Genomic DNA, 16100 nt, shown 5'->3' with positions numbered 1-16100 from the left:
GGTTGTGGTCATCCACGGAGAAGGACTGAGTATTGCGCGAAGAACGAATGTGAGCGTTACATGCAAAAATTCAAGCGAGCGAGAAAGCGAGCGTCAACACAATGACAGTAATTTTGGCCTACCTGTAAATAAACAGGACAACTTTGAAGCTGAGAAATGTTGTACATATGGCGCCCGAGGCATGTGCTGCTGAAGCCATCGTGGAGACCGTGCTTGCCTCCACCAATCATCAGCACTCGGCGAAGGTGAAGATCAGGAACGAGGCGCGACCGCCCCCAGATGTGCGTGCGCGTCACGCTAAACTCGAAGCTCGCGTTCTGTGGAGAAGTTGGGTATCCTGAACAGGTCGAGAAACCTTCAACGTCTTCAACTGTTAATTCCTTGGACGACTCTTCATCAGTTCAGAACACCATATCGCATAAGTAAGCGCTCAAGCTCTCGTTCTTGGTTAGTTGTGCGCTGCACTATGCTCTGCGGTGTGATTTCACGAGTCTACCCCAGCTTCACTCAATGAATTCGAGGAATGGGATACGGTCAAGCTAGCCTTGGAACATGATCATGAAACCTGTGAAGTACCTGTCGCCGAAGGACAGATGCTACAACTGTGTCAGGCGGGGACATGAACGCTTCGGCCGCAGTGAGCTACTCTGATGATATGGTAAAGTACCTACAGAAAGGGCAGGCGCACATCGCCAAGCTAACCATGACCCATGTACCTCAGCGCTGCTTATCGTAAGCTAAGCATGCGGCTCGATCTAGACCTCGACTCATTGGGTACAGTTTCCGGAATGACACGCTATCTAGGGATTGGAAGACCTAATCTCCTTGTTATTGGCTAAAAAAGAGGTCTCACACCAGCATAGACACGATAAGGCAGCAGACGCGTGGGTAGGCCGTGACCACGAGTTTCCGAATCCAAGTTGTTATCGGAAGCAGGTGTTCAAAACCGTGGCAAAGGCAGCCCATAAAGATGGAGCACCTTCCCCGGACTCTTGCACCGTCTCGGCAGGCCCAAGTTCTCTTCGCCCCAGCAGACTGACCATGAAGTCCTATAAGCTCGAGAGACCTCATTTGAAGGTCGAGCAGCCAGAGTCTGTATTCGCCAATGGCAACTCGAGATGGTAAGCACGCTTATATTCAGATCTAGCAGCGCACTGACACGTGTCGTGCAGGACGAATAAGGACCTCGACCCTGTACCTCCTCAGTCGCGGAAATGGGGGGTCACCTCTTTTGTTGCATATTGGATATCTGATGCCTTCAACGCGGCCACATGGCAGTTCGCTGCTGGTATCATTGCTGTTGGGCTGACGTGGCGAGAGAGTCTGGGCATAATAGCCTTGAGCTTCTTCATCATTTCTTTCGTGGTGAGTGACCTGTTCACAAGTCACTTGGTAGAGCTCACATCATCTGCCAGATCGCTTTCAATGGAGCCATTGGCGTTCTCCACCATATACCATTTCCGGTCATAGCACGAGCCAGCTGGGGTTTCTGGGGTTCATATGTTGCCATTATCTCTCGCGCCATCCTCGCCATCTTCTGGTTTGCCATCCAGACCATGAACGGCGCAAACACAGTCCGTGTCATGATAGGCGCGATATGGCCATCCTTCCTGACACTGCCGAACCACATCCCAGAGTCACAAGGCATCAATACCGCAACGATGATCTCCTTCTTCCTCTTCTGGCTGGCGCAGATACCCTTCCTGATTATGCATCCCAATCAGCTCAGAATCCTCTTTATGACGAAATCGATCATTGTCCCAATAGCCTGGATAGCTATAATGGGATGGGCTCTTGGCTCAACAGATAGTCGTGAGCTATTCAACCAAAAACCCCAAGTCGGCGGTTCAGCCTACAGCTGGGCATTCCTCGCCAGCATGACCTCTGTTATTGGAAATTACGCAACTCTGTCTGTCAACCAATCCGACTTCTCGAGATATTCGCGCGTCAGCGTGAAGTGGCAAGCGATGTACGTGCCAATGCTTCCACTGTTCTTCACGCTAATTGCCTTCATCGGCATTGCGTCCTCTTCCGCTGGGAATGCCCACTACGGTGTTTTAGAATGGGACCCTATGGCATTGATCAGTCACTGGAACAGTCGAGCTGCTCGTTTCTTCGCAGCTTTCTCGTTCGCATTAGCAGCACTAGGTGTCAACATCTCGGCAAACTCACTATCGGCTGCCAACGATCTTATGGCACTTATGCCACGCTTTGTCAACATCCGAAGAGGGCAATTGCTTACCGCAGTCATTTGTTGGGCTTTAGTACCTTGGAAAATCCTCGCATCAGCAGGCAGCTTTTTGAATTTCATGAGTGCATACGCCATATTTCTAGGACCCATTGCCGCCATCATGCTCTTCGACTTCTGGGTCATCCACAAGCGACGGTACGACACGTTGGAACTCTACAATCCCGATGGGATTTACCGATACACGTATGGCGTGAATTGGCGCGCTATAGTGGCGTTCTTAGTTGGGGTTGCACCGAGTTTGCCAGGCTTCGTAAATGGCATCAACAATAATGTCGACGTTGGCAGTGGAATTCATCCTTACCAGTTTGGGTGGCTGTTGGGATTTGTGGGTACTGCGCTGGTGTACACTGCTTTGTCACTCTTGCTACCTGCACGGGAGACCTTCATCGATAGGGCAGTGCGGCCAGATGAGATCTTCGCCCATCAGGGTGAAGTGGTGGAAGGAAGTGATCAGGTCGAGCGTGGTCTTCCATCGGAGAAGAGGGGTATCAAACAGACGGTCGAACGGTTCTTGTGATGTACATAAGAAGTGTTCTGTCTTCTAGCTCGACATCTATAGCAGAAGCAGCAATGAAAGTATGTCGAAATCTGTCGAGAGTGTTTCCTAGAACCGCGGCTTAAGAGTGACACAAAAGTGAACTATGCGAGCATTCGGACACTAGCCCGAATTTGTCCTAGTGCTTCTTTTTGCCTCGCGTGCCTGCGTCGCGAGATCTCGAGACTAGAAATCTATCGCCCTTGCTGCCACCATTTCATCCTCCGAAGCGCATTGTCAACCATTACCCGTCGCCGTCTTCCACGCTTCCAAGATGGCATATTACGGGACGAACGGCTATGGCGACGATACTCTGGACACGGACTCTTCTGGCGCAAAGGTGACCGTGAGAGAAGTACGTCCGCTCCAGTCCCCAGCACTTGGAAGGCGGCAAGCTGAACGATGATACAGGTTGAACCAGGCCGCTGCGATTTCGTCCTTCAGAACTGTTCTCTCGCGCTCGCAAACTCCCTACGTCGTGTTATGCTCGCCGAGATCCCTACGATAGCGATAGATCTAGTCGATTTCGAAACCAATTCCTCTGTATTACCCGATGAATTCCTTGCGCACAGGCTGGGCATGATCCCATTGAACAGCATGAACGTGGCAAGCGACCTACAATATACACGAGAATGTCCCAATTGCGACGACCACTGCGAACAGTGCTCGGTAACATTGAGATTACACGTCAAATGCACCAGTCCTGAGAATCTACTAGTCTTCGCGAAAGATCTGATAATGGTCGATGGCCGGACAGATGACATTGGTAAACCAGTCATTAGAGATAGCGCAGGGAACGGACCTCTACTGGCCAAACTGCGCAATGGTCAAGAGCTGAAATTATCGTGTATAGCGAAGAAAGGGATTGCGAAAGAACATGCAAAATGGGCGCCCACTGCGGCTATCGGCTTTGAATACGATCCGAACAACAAATTGCGGCATGTAGACTACTGGTACGAAATCGACGCGAAGGAGGAATGGCCTGTCAATCAGAAGAACGCTGAGTGGGAGACTGAAGAGACAGCTGCTGACTTTACATACAACCCCGACGCGCAGCCGAGTGCCTTCTTCTTCGATCTGGAGGGGACGGGTGTGTTGGAGCCGGATGAGGTCGTGCATCAGGGTGTGGAGGTGCTGCAGAAGAAACTGGCCGAGATTGTTCACGGGTTGGAGCCGGGCAATGACGCTATGAATGGCGGGATGAGTCCGGATGGGTATGAGCCTGCGCCTGCGGAGGATGGTTATGGCTATGGAAGAGGTGGGACGACACCTTATGGGGCTACTGCTTATGGACAGAATGGGTATGGTGGGTACTGATGCCAGAGTCTAAAGAACTGGTTTATAGCATAGCGAGGCGTTCACAGAGGGTCGAGGACTGGCGCTCAAAAGCAGGATAAATCTATGGCTGAGTGCAATTTCTCGGGATATGTTTTGCTCGGCACATCAGTACTACAACCACAATGGGAACAGCAGCGGATTCGGACGTCGAGATGATAGACTTCTGCTTGGAACAGGAGAGGCCCAACCAGGCTGGCGGGAAGAGCATTGGCAATTGGAACATGGAGGACTAAGGGCACATGTCTAGCTGCTACGCGACCGGACAGCAATGAAGACCAGCGACACTACATGCAGCAAAGGTAATCCTCATGCTTACCAGGCAAACGCGCGTGTAGTCAGCAATGTGAATTACGTGGGTCGGGGAACAACAGAGCCACTCTCCGGAGATGCAAGCACAGCACGACCGGCTATTCACATTTTGCAAGGAAATGCACCCGCTGGAATTCCGACGGAAGGGTCTTCATGAGGCTGTCACTAACAGAAACAACTGTTTTGGAGGGTACTTGCGATAGATCCACGGCGTCCTTATCAATACTTTGAGAATTGAGGTTGCAAAGCAATAATGCAATAGTACACAGTCCACTGCTTCAAACCAGCTTCATGGTTCGCCAAAGCACCAACTGAACGAGAACCCGGAAGCTGTGTTATCGGCGTTATCAGCCGTGTTTTGAGTTCCCCTCCTCAGCCACTCACCAAAAATCTGAAGCTCTAATCCCGCCAAAAGCCCCACTATCATTACCTCATTGCGATGCAACAAAATATCTGAAGTGAGCCGTCCGAATAGGATATTCCGGTTGACTAAGGTCGAGCCTGCTTGCTGTGTCGTTGATCTCAAAAACTCATCATACGTTCTGTTCTTTCTTCATCCTGCGTCCACTGTTCTTGTACATTCTATCCCAGACTCACAATACACCACCGCAATCATGGGTTATTCAGAGACTGACTGGAAAGCCATCAACACCATCCGGCTGTTGGCGGTACGTACACATCCCACTTCTTGTATGAAGGATACGAAAGGACAACGAAGCTGACGAGCACTTGTTTGACAGGTCGATGCCACCTTCAAGGCCAACTCAGGTCACCCCGGTGCCCCCATGGGCTGCGCACCAGCTGCCCATGTCCTGTTCAACAAGTTCATGACCTTCAACCCTCAGAATCCAGACTGGCTCAACAGAGATCGATTTGTCCTTTCGTATGTACCTCCCCTCCTATCCTCCGAACGAGGCTTGGTAGTGGCCCTTCCAAGACGCTGTGAATGAGAGAGGAGAATACGAGAGCTGATAGTATATCAGCAACGGTCATGGCTGCATGCTTCAATATGCCCTGCTACACTTGTTCGGTTACAAGATCTCCATGGATGATCTCAAGGCATTCAGAGTAAGCATCACAAGCAAAAGCAGTAGTTCCACTCTAACAGTGTAACTAGACAGTCGACAGCATCTGCCCAGGTCACCCTGAAGCCCACGACACACCAGGTATCGAGGTGACCACAGGTCCTCTAGGCCAGGGTTTCGCAAATGCAGTTGGTCTTGCCGTCGCTCAGGCGCATACCGCTGCCGTGTTCAACAAACCAGGCTATGATCTGATCAACAACCACACCTTCATGCTGTTCGGTGACGGTTGTGCCATGGAAGGTATTGCTTCAGAAGCTGCCTCCGCTGCCGGTCACCTGCAGTTGGGTAACTTGATTGCCATCTACGATGATAACAGAATCTCCATTGGTATGTTCTGCGGCTCCTGCACTTTGATTTACGCTAATAGCTCGCAGATGGTGACACCAAGTGTGCCTTCACCGAAGACGTATCGAAACGATTCGAGGCCTACGGCTGGCACGTACAGCAAGTCGACGATGGCGACAATGACCTCGAGGCCATCGAGGCCGCTATCAAAAAGGCCAAGGAAGTCAAGGACAAGCCATCTATGATCAAGCTGAGAACAACCATCGGCTTCGGTTCCCTCCTGCAAGGAACTGGTGGTGTTCACGGTAACGCATTGAAGGAGGATGACTGCAAGCAGGTCAAGAAGAAGTTTGGCTTCAACCCAGACGAATCTTTCGTTGTGCCAAACGAGGTTTACGAAATGTACCACAAACACGCATCCGAGGGTGCATCCGCCGAACAGGCATGGAATGACCTGTTCAAGAAGTACTCAGAAGAGCACAAGGAGCTTGCCGCCGACCTTAAGCGAAGAATCGACCCCAAGAAGCCTCTGCCAGATGGATGGGAGAAGAAGCTTCCAATCTACAAGCCAACAGATCCAGCCGTTGCATCACGAAAGCTCTCAGAGGCTGTCCTGGAAGCAATCCACGAAGTTGTGCCTGAGTTGATATCTGGATCGGCAGATTTGACTGGCTCTAACAACACACGATGGAAGAAGGCCATCGACTTCCAACCACCGAACCTCGGCATTGGCGATTACGCCGGTCGCTACATGCGATATGGTGTTCGTGAACACGGTATGGCCGGCATGATGAACGGCATGTCCGCATATGGCACAATTATCCCAGCTGGTGGCACATTTTTGAACTTCGTATCTTACGCTGCTGGTGCAGTCCGACTATCCTCGCTCTCTCACCAGCGAGTCATCTACGTCGCAACTCACGACTCGATTGGTCTCGGTGAAGACGGCCCAACTCACCAGCCGATTGAGACTCTTACGCACTTCCGAGCCCTGCCAAACATGATGGTGTGGCGTCCAGCTGATGGTAACGAGACCTCGGCTGCTTACTACATGGCCTTGACATCGCACGAGACACCAGCCATCCTCGCTCTTACAAGACAGAACTTACCACAGTTGGAAAACTCCACCGTCCAGAACGGTATCAAGGGTGGCTACACTCTGATCGAAGCTGAGAACGCAGATGTCACTCTCGTCTCGACCGGTTCCGAGGTCTCCATCTGTGTCGAGGCTGTCAAGAAGCTCAAAGACGATAACATCACAGCTCGTGTCGTCTCTATGCCATGCACAGAAGTCTTCGACGCTCAGCCAAAGGAGTACCAACTCAAGGTGCTGCCAGATGGTATTCCGGCCATGTCCGTGGAGGCTATGTCAACGTACGGCTGGGAGAAGTACAGTCATGAGCAGTTTGGCCTGAACAGATTCGGTGCCTCAGGTGCATACAAGGATGTGTACAAGAAGTTCGAGTTTACGCCGGAGGGTATTGCCAAACGTGCGAAGGCCACCGTTGACTTCTACAAGGGGGTCAAGCCAAGGTCGCCGATCAACAGAGCTTTCCAACAGCTGCTGTAGATGGTATCAGACCTGGCGATATTTGGCAAGGAATGACTGGTGTAATGCTTGATAAGTTATAGGCAGTGAGCGAAGCAGGTACACAAAATTACATAGATGATTGATGATGCTTCTCCCAATTCCTCCCGACAGTGTGGTACTTTATCCCGCACGTGCTGGCTCACGTCTTTCCCCTCCGCATGAACGTTCCGGAATATGCAAGAATAAGCGGGCGCCGGCTTCTACATAGCAAGTCCCGACGAAGCACATGGCAGAAACTTACTTGACGACAGGGATGGCTGTTCATCATGCGTGCTGGGGGCCACAGTACAGCTCTCCTCATCTTCCTTCAAGCACCTCAGCAGCACGAAATCAAGCTTGCGTCTGATGTGCCGCGTGCTGATCATGCACAATGTCTCCAGCAACTTTCATGCTTCGATTAGTGACGATTTCGATGCTTGGTACTTGTTGGACTGAGCTGGGCTGAGCTAGGATGAGATGTACAGTACGGTGGTGCTGACCTCGGAGCTTATCATAGACGAATTTATGGACGTCGTCGCCGCACGAACTTCGTCAACAATAGTTGATTACGTTTTGACCGACTGAATGTATAATAACCTAAACCAAAGAGGCATGATAAGAACAGCCGAAACTCAATCACGACATTAACCATAGCTGTCATCAATGCCGCCAAAGCGAAAGCCTTCCACAACGACACTCGGCCACAACTCTTTCTACCAGCTCCAAGGCTCATCATCGTCCAAAAGGCGACTAGCCATGGAAGAGCAGCAAGATGCTCCTCTCAGCCGAGTCTCAACGAACACATCGCAGCGGCAACACCTTACCTCACCGTCTCTCGAGAATATAGTCACGAATTTCGACCGGCTCTCCTCAGGGCCCTTTCCAACATCTGTCACACCCACGACAGCGCCACTCTCAAATATACCATCTACCGCGAACACCATGTCACAGCCTATGGCACTACAAGCCAAGCCACCTCCTCCGCCCTTCCGCCCGAGGACATTTCTCATCCTTGGCGCCTCCCGCGGTATCGGCCTAGAATTCACTCGCCAATTACTGACCCAACAACATCAAGTCATAGCCGTGGTACGCGATCCATCAACCGCGTCACAACTCTGGCAGGTCACTGGCAGCTTAACCTCACGACCGGGTAGCTGCATCATCGAGCAATGTGATGTCTCCTCTCCAGCCGACATCGATGCCTTTGTTTCCAGAATGAGGCTCTTCGTCGAGCGAGGTGGAAATATCGACACTGTTGTGCTCAACGCGGGCATCCTGGAGTACGAGCGCGGCCTCGGAGCACTAGACGTCGAATTCGATATGCTAGAGCGGCATCTCCGCGTCAATTGTGTGGGCAACATCGTGCTTGCAAGAAAACTGCATATGTTGAATGATGTACCCTCTGTCGTTCGACGACGAGAGCAAGCGCTGATAGCGAGAGACAGCGATGAAGCATCTGTGGTTGGCCGGCAGATAGTCTTCATGAGTAGTGATAGCGGCTCTATGGCCGATTTCAGAGAGTACGAAGATGGGTTTGCGGCTTATGGTGCGTCGAAGGCGGCATTGAACATGATGTTACGGCATATGGCTGCGGAGCTCAGGCGAAGGGCGAGCAAGAAGCAGGAAGAAGCCAAAGTTGATTGGCAGTCAAGAGGTACAACGAATGTACAGCCCTGGGAGCGTGAAGTCTGTGTCCTGGCAATGCATCCTGGCGAGGTGAGCACTGATATGGCGAATGTGGATCTTGGCTGGGAGGTCGAGGGTGTCATTACTGCGGAGGAGAGTGTGAGGGACATGTTGAAGGTGCTTGAGGATAAAGACTCAAGGTATAGTGGGACATTCTGGAGGTGGGATGGGACGCAACACCCGTGGTGAGGAGGTGCATCATCTTCATACTGCTCGATTCGGTCTCACTACTCGAATCTTCACTTGATCGGAAATGTGCCAATTTGACACCTATACAGATACCCAGTTGACCACCCATCAAAGCACGCATGTACACATCACGCAACCCAATGACAAATGCGAGCGTCAATGGATCCAGCGACAAGGGTCAGCCAGCTCTGGTAAGTACCTGCGAGCTCATCACTCAACACAACCTGGGTGTCTCTTATGCGAAACGGTGGTGAGTTTTGGCAAGTCGCATCGTGCCGCCGACTATGTTGGAATCCCAAGCATCAAACGATACGGATCCGCTGTCGCAATGATGTGGCGCGACAAGAAAAATGCTCCTCGGTTGTTGGGCCACCCGCTGACCTGGATCCGTCGGTAGCATACGTCGATCATAGCGGTATGGATCTCAACTGCTGAGCCAAGCAGCACAAGTCATGTACGAACGCCACAATTGATGCAGCGAGGCAACCGAAATCAGTTGAACGCTTCATAATTTCAGCATGCTGCCAGAAAGGAGCGTATCTTCCTATCGCCGCGTCCTTCCCGCCAACCGCTCGATCTCGTGCTACCAGCCCTTGCCTCAACCTTCCCAGCAATCCAGCCGCTGGCTTTCCTTCTGGAACCGTGGAAACTATCTCCCTTCACCAAAGCTTTTACTGCGCCTAAGTGCACTTCTTTGTGAAGTCTCCCGGGCCGGAGCCGCAGGCATCGCAGTAAGAATAAGTACATGAGCCAGAGTAGCCGCTACAGTCCTTGTAACAGAGAGGAGCCCACGGTGCGACACAAATATAATTGGAGGAGGCATCCTGTCTTCCGATAACTGCAGGTAGGCATGTTAGCCGGGAAGGGGCACGTGCGTACATCAGTACGTTAAGGAGTCTGGGACGTACGGGCGCAGACCGTGTCTCCATCGCAGTCATTGTAAGTCTGGCATTTGCGAATCTGCCTCGCTGCAATGCTGCCTGCACTCGCGATGCTGGCAAGAGGGGCCAAGGGCAGGATGAGTGAGAAGTGCATGGTGTCTATGTTGCTATGGTTGCTTGGTATATGCCGGTCGAAGATATGTCTGTAGCTTTGAATGATGCGAGGTAGATGGATTGTTCCTGGATCTTTACTGACAATCAGGCACGAACGCACAGCTATATACCCTTTCAGTGATCTGATATTGTGCAGCTAGATCGGTCAAGTCATCCCATCATCTCAACGGGCACAGCTAGATCGCTGCTGAGTACCTGACCGCCATTGCGGTCGTTGACCGCAGATACCCACGACGCTCACTATGCAGAGTCTCGCGGTGAGCGCCAAACCTCCGCAAACTTGAAAGCAGATAAGATTTGGCATGCGACACCAACAGAACCAACCAAGCTTCTGTGCAAGCACACTAAGCACCAAGTGTCGATACGCCAATATAGTGCACGAGATGCGCGCAGCCGCTGTATCACAGAAGAAGCCACCGCCGATTATCTCTAGACATGAACTATCATCGGTCTACGAAGTCACCGCCTACAGCGGTGTAAAGCTTGCTTTGCCAGCAAGCAGACGCCCCACGAACAAGCCAGCGGGCCCTCGAAACTCCAAGCACAAACTTCGAACCTATGCTGCACCAAGCCCGAAAGAACTATGCTATTTCAAAGCGCCCCAAAAAGGGAAACCAAAGTCGAACTACACCGCACAGAACGACACCGCACAGAACAACGAGTCAACAATCTCGATAATCGGCCAGGTGGTTCAGTACTACTATACCAAAAGGGTTCACTAAAGATAGAACCGAGGATATGATTTCATCAGCACCCCTCAATTTGGAAACGACCGCTTCTCAAGGTCTGTGACTCCTGAATGTGCGCCCCAGCCTCTGAGAATAAAGACCCAAAGTCCTGCCAATCGTAGTTACCAGATCAAAGACATGGTTATCGGAGAAGATTTCTGCCCAAAGGCGAGCCACAGCAACACTAAGACCGGCGATCTGACGTTGCCAAGCTGTTGTATCGTCTGCGAAAGATGGAGGCGTTGGCATTGCTGGCTCTGGGACTGTCCAGAGGTCCATATCAAGAACGAAAGCCCTTCTATCACTGTTGTCCTTGCTGTGAACAAGAGGCTCTTGTGGCCAACTGCTGGCATCAGGAGAGACGTAGTGGTTCGCGCCTGCGTGGTCATCGCTCTGGCAGCTATTGTCGTGATTGTTTGCGTGACCAACAATTGCATCAGAGGCTGTCGAGATAGGAAGTGCTGTCAATTCCTCTTCGGTAAAGAACCCGGATTCCAATACCACTCCTCGAAGCATCAGTATGATATTTCTCTCTTCCTTCGACATCGGAGCTTGCGCGATCTCCACTTCCAAGACTTCGAGCCACTTTCGAATGATGACGGCGCACTCGAGTGTGCACAGGGCCTGGTTGACGCTCCAAAATAAGGTCTGACTTCGAGCAACGAATCTCACTCCCAGGCGTACAGGAACACTCAAGGCATGAATGGCTTGAAGCAGGACCCTATTCAGATGCCGGTGCCGTTGGAGTGGCGGGCCAGAGGTGAAAACTTGCACGATCGTGCCTGGGTCACGAGTTGCCAGATCGCGACAAGGGCCCAGGTCAGCATACAAGCGGATCCAGGCAAGTCGTAAACAGGCGATGGAGTTGAATGAGATGGGACCAGTCGATGCGCCGGGCTCGATTGCCGACTCAGGACATTTCTCCCACCACGACTGCCACTTGCAGAGTGCACGCGCAATGGTACTCACATCCTCGCTGGACAGGCTGGTGCCAGATTGCGTGCCATGTTCGGCAGGGAACGGCACTGGATGGCGCTGGCGCAGAAAGAAGATGCATTGTAGAATACCAAAAATTAGCGCATAATTGCCCAGCGCAGAGGTGGTGGGTGTTTCAGAAGCACCGCCGTTCTCGCATCGAAAGAGATCTTGAAACGCGGTCTGGAATGGCACGGCGACTATCCCTGACATGCTTTGAGCTTCGACCCAGCGCTCTGCGGTGACCGATGCCCATTCCTGGGCCGAGGCAGGCGTGCAACATCGTACTTCGGCTGTCAGGAGCGGCGGAACCATGTTGTATGCCAGACTCTGCAAGTTGGTGAAGGTGTAGCTGACGATCTTGATTCGACGCATGCTCTCAAGGTTAACCCACTCACGCCACCGTTCATGCAGAGACAACTCCCTATCTAGGCTGCGCTCAACCGCTTCACCAAGTCCTTCCTCCCGCGCGATCATCGCCAGTAGATTCTGCAGGATAACAGCCTCACCGAGCAGGGTACTGGGGCCCCATGACCCGAACGACATCAACGTCAGAATTGATTGCATCGTCTGTGAGCGTAGTCTTCTACGTGGAGGCATGGAAGCGTCTAGAGCCGGACTAGAGTTGACGCTACTTGCTTCACGAATCCGTCGAGATGACATGATCAATGCCTTTGAAGCATGGAAGTAGACCATGCCAAGCTCGCATTCAAATCGCAGCTGTGCTCCTACCGCGCACATTGCAAGTATCAAGTCGAGAGAAGATTCCGCAACTCGAAACGTGGGCACGTGAACAAAAGGTTGGTGTTTGTACAAACTATTGATACAACGTTCGAGGAAGTGGGACATGGTGTGTCGACTTGGAAGGACGAATTTTCGTGGAAGTACCGCTGAATGTTCGCTCACAGCGGCTTGGAGTGCCTGGTAATCAGACTGTGACACCTTCCAGCAGGGAGTAGCTATCGGTTTCTGTGTATTTGGCTTGCAAATGCCCGAAGGTTCCATGCTTGGCAGCGCACGCATAGAGGGCAGTGGTGAGCCAATTTGTGAAAAGACGTTCGCTGCAGTAACGTCTTCCTCGTCAACATGCGTTTGTCGCTCTTGCGAAGCATCTGACGCAATGCGACCTGGTGTACTGTCTGCATCGTCGAACGCTGGAGTTGGGAACACGTTGAGTTCTCGCGTACTGGGACCCTGCAAACCTTGTGGCAGTGGTGACAGGTCCGCAAAGTCAAACTCGGGAAGGAAGAAGTCTCTGCTCTCGACCAGATTGTCCATATCAAGGCTAGAGTGGGTGAGGCGCGGCGAGGTGCTGGCCGGCTCAAGACCTCGAGTTCCGAAGGAGAAGTCTCCGGCATCGGTCATCGTTGTGCTTGCTGCTGCAGGTGCGGCGGCGGTCGCCGAATCGACTGAACGATGCATCGTCCGAGGATCGGTTTGAGGAATAGCAACGTATGCCTCGGGCGCGGCAGCAAGCGGGACCATGTGTCGATGGTCTACATTGCCGTCGAGCGCGGTGAGAAAATGAGCACCCAGTTGAGCTTGTGAAGGGTCAGCACCAGCAGGCACTTGTTGGGATGAGCTATGCTGCGACGAAATCTGCAGAACGTTCGAGGACGCAAGGTGGTCTGCGTCCAAGCTGCCATGGAAGTCATTCCCGAGTGATTGAGAAATGCTGTTGGCGCTGTGATCGAGAAGTTGACCTTGATGCTCTTCTTGCGGAACGGACCAAAAACTGACATGACGATCCTGCTGCACTCTCCGGCGTTTGGTAGACTCAATATTGTGAGTCGTCTTTTGATGCCTTGCTAGGAGATCACTATATATCTTAGCACACTTTCGTTGAACTCAGCGCCTGCGAGACCACATACCGTCTTGGGTACGCCTGGCCACACGCACACTTGTACGGCGCCTCCTTGGTGTGTCTGCGTTCATGGCGCTGGACATGATCCAGCCGTTTGAAACGCTTGTCGCAATACTGACATGGAAACCTTGGAACCGAACTGTTCGTGATATTACTCATCGAGCCGAAATCAAACCTCATGTGATGCTGACCGCCCTTAGCATCGTCGGCTTAGCCACTATAATGATGTAAGTTGGCGCAGGATTGTGTATAGCGACGAGGTAGGTGCTAGAGCCACGGCATCATCTTCGGCCAAAGTCTCTGCTCCAGATCCCCAGGCTTAGCGCAGAGTCGGCGGCAAGTAGCCCGTCAAACTCGGGAAAATGGTCATTGTAATGTGGGGGAGGCGAGGATCCAAGCTAGTCACCAAGAGCTTGGGGTTCAAGTCTGGCTGGGACGGCTACTCGGCTAGGAGGCGTGTTGGCCGAGGACAACGATAACGACATCAACCGCGCCAAATCTACTGTAGGGGTACTCGAATCTGATTTCCTGCGACATGGGATGAGTGATGAAACGATCGCGTCCACGGTCGTGCAGACCGTAGCCTACCTAGATACGACCCGTATGCAAGATCTGCTGAGAGAGGAAGGGGAATTGTTGCATGCATGCGACGTGCAGAACGGGACTCGCTACGTGCTGGTACTGGCCCAACCTTACGTCACCAAGCAAAATCGCTTCTAATGCTTGGCATCTACTAGGAAGCTCGCAAGTTGTTTCTAAGGAACGTCCTCGCCGGGTCATGGTTTGATTTGAGGACATGTATATACGAGCCCTCCCAAATAATTTGTGGTGCCTTCCGACAGCAAGGCCGACACTTGAGGTATCCCACCACTGACTATGGTCACAGCCGGGTTTAGCTCTGACGCGACATTATCACGCTAAATGCTAGCGTGATTTGGCCACGTGCTCGATAACAAAACGGGACGAGAACATGAATTCGACACCTTGATGCGCTATTACCCAGCAAGCAATGGCGATGCTTATGGACATGAACAGCAAACAGCAAGCTAGGGACACCGTTTGCGGTGAATTCGCCGCAGGCAAGGCCCTTCAAACAACCACTAGCCGCCGACTCTTTTGCACTTCCACACTCGTGTGCCTCTAGAAGAGGCCTCAGAACTGGCCTTGACGCTCCTCATAGTGGGTCGGCTTGCTGTGAGATGGCATATCTCTCTCAACCCAATCAGCTACCCAATCGACCATCCTACCAAGAGGGACCACAGGGTATCCGTATAGGCGCTGAGCAGCAAGAGTGCTGTTGTACCACCCATACTCGGATTCGGTCCCCTTGAAAATGGGACTCTTGCCAAATCGTCGACCGAACTCGTGAGCGACCATCCGCACGCTCGTATGCTCAGCTCCACCAACATTGAGTGGGGAGGTTGGTGTCGTGACATGAGCCAAAGCTCCGAGTATCTGCGCATTGCTGTCACCCTGCCAGATGACCGACGCATATGCTGTTTCGATGGGGACAGGTGTTCCACTTCTGACCCACTGAGCGATATCGTGAAGCACTCCGTACCGCACATCGATGGCATAATTCAGGCGGATCATTCGACCAGGTGTATTGTGGCGGTGGGAAAAATAAGAAAACATCCGTTCTCGGCCAACACAGCTCATTGCGTAATCGCCAGACGGTCCGGGCTGAACACTCTCGTCGAATCCACCGCCCGTGATTGGAGCGAAAGGGTAGACGCACAGTGTCGAGAAGACAACGATACGCGCAGTCTTGAAGCGCTCCGCTATCATGCTAGGAACCCAGGTATTCATCGCCCATGCGAAACTGGGGTCTTCATCGGCACCAAATTTCTTGCCAGCCATATATATGATGTTAGCGGCATCGGGCAGCGAGGCAACCGAGTCCCTGCTCAGGAGGTCACAAGTAATGGTCTCGAGACCCCAGCTCTCGAGCCGCTCCCGAAGGCCAGCCTCGGAGAAACGTGCCACGCCAATGATTCGCTTCGACGGCACTGCACGCTTTGCCATCCGGGCAATTGTTGGACCTACTTTGCCTCCGATACCGAGGAACATGATGTCCCCCTCAACGCTTTTCAGTAGCTTGGGGAGCCATGATGGTGGTCGCGACAATAGTTCCTCAACTGCTTCCTCTGACTCTATTCTGTCAGGCAAATTGTATGTTTCGAGATATTCCGCCATGATATCCCAAGTATTGGCCGACAAGGGGGTGCGT

At 52.3% G+C, this 16100-nt stretch overlaps 7 protein-coding genes across 7 annotated transcripts; 5 read left to right on the top strand and 2 right to left on the bottom strand.

Annotated features, from left to right (window-relative positions):
* Nucleotides 1-1041: 1041 nt before the first annotated feature.
* On the top strand, nt 1042-2768 carry PMZ80_009455 (uncharacterized protein; the record flags this gene model as incomplete). Its single annotated transcript, XM_064877849.1, has 3 exons — nt 1042-1121; nt 1173-1365; nt 1416-2768. The coding sequence occupies 3 exons, from the start codon at nt 1042-1044 to the stop codon at nt 2766-2768; spliced, it is 1626 nt and encodes a 541-aa protein (XP_064726574.1).
* A 292-nt stretch (nt 2769-3060) lies between these two features.
* rpb3 (RNA polymerase II subunit 3) lies at nt 3061-4103 on the top strand (the record flags this gene model as incomplete). The annotated part of the gene is made up of 2 exons (XM_064877848.1): nt 3061-3141; nt 3198-4103. The coding sequence occupies 2 exons, from the start codon at nt 3061-3063 to the stop codon at nt 4101-4103; spliced, it is 987 nt and encodes a 328-aa protein (XP_064726573.1).
* Nucleotides 4104-5047: 944 nt separating this feature from the next.
* Nucleotides 5048-7373, top strand: TKL1 (Transketolase; the record flags this gene model as incomplete). The annotated part of the gene is made up of 5 exons (XM_064877847.1): nt 5048-5101; nt 5174-5316; nt 5417-5501; nt 5551-5845; nt 5893-7373. The coding sequence occupies 5 exons, from the start codon at nt 5048-5050 to the stop codon at nt 7371-7373; spliced, it is 2058 nt and encodes a 685-aa protein (XP_064726572.1).
* A 663-nt stretch (nt 7374-8036) lies between these two features.
* PMZ80_009452 (uncharacterized protein) lies at nt 8037-9248 on the top strand (the record flags this gene model as incomplete). The annotated part of the gene is made up of 1 exon (XM_064877846.1): nt 8037-9248. One exon carries the CDS (start codon nt 8037-8039, stop codon nt 9246-9248), a length of 1212 nt encoding a protein of 403 aa, XP_064726571.1.
* Nucleotides 9249-10686: 1438 nt separating this feature from the next.
* PMZ80_009451 (uncharacterized protein) lies at nt 10687-11025 on the top strand (the record flags this gene model as incomplete). The annotated part of the gene is made up of 1 exon (XM_064877845.1): nt 10687-11025. One exon carries the CDS (start codon nt 10687-10689, stop codon nt 11023-11025), a length of 339 nt encoding a protein of 112 aa, XP_064726570.1.
* Nucleotides 11026-11082: 57 nt separating this feature from the next.
* PMZ80_009450 (uncharacterized protein) lies at nt 11083-13941 on the bottom strand (the record flags this gene model as incomplete). The annotated part of the gene is made up of 2 exons (XM_064877844.1): nt 11083-13814; nt 13878-13941. The coding sequence occupies 2 exons, from the start codon at nt 13939-13941 to the stop codon at nt 11083-11085; spliced, it is 2796 nt and encodes a 931-aa protein (XP_064726569.1).
* A 1081-nt stretch (nt 13942-15022) lies between these two features.
* PMZ80_009449 (uncharacterized protein) lies at nt 15023-16066 on the bottom strand (the record flags this gene model as incomplete). Its single annotated transcript, XM_064877843.1, has 1 exon — nt 15023-16066. The coding sequence occupies one exon, from the start codon at nt 16064-16066 to the stop codon at nt 15023-15025; it is 1044 nt and encodes a 347-aa protein (XP_064726568.1).
* Nucleotides 16067-16100: the final 34 nt, after the last annotated feature.

The sequence above is a fragment of the Knufia obscura genome (genome assembly GCF_036327395.1).
Source record: "Knufia obscura strain CCFEE 5817 isolate CBS 148926 chromosome Unknown scaffold_13, whole genome shotgun sequence".
Taxonomy (NCBI): Eukaryota; Fungi; Ascomycota; class Eurotiomycetes; order Chaetothyriales; family Trichomeriaceae; genus Knufia; species Knufia obscura.
This window is presented reverse-complemented; position numbering and strand designations above follow the sequence as displayed.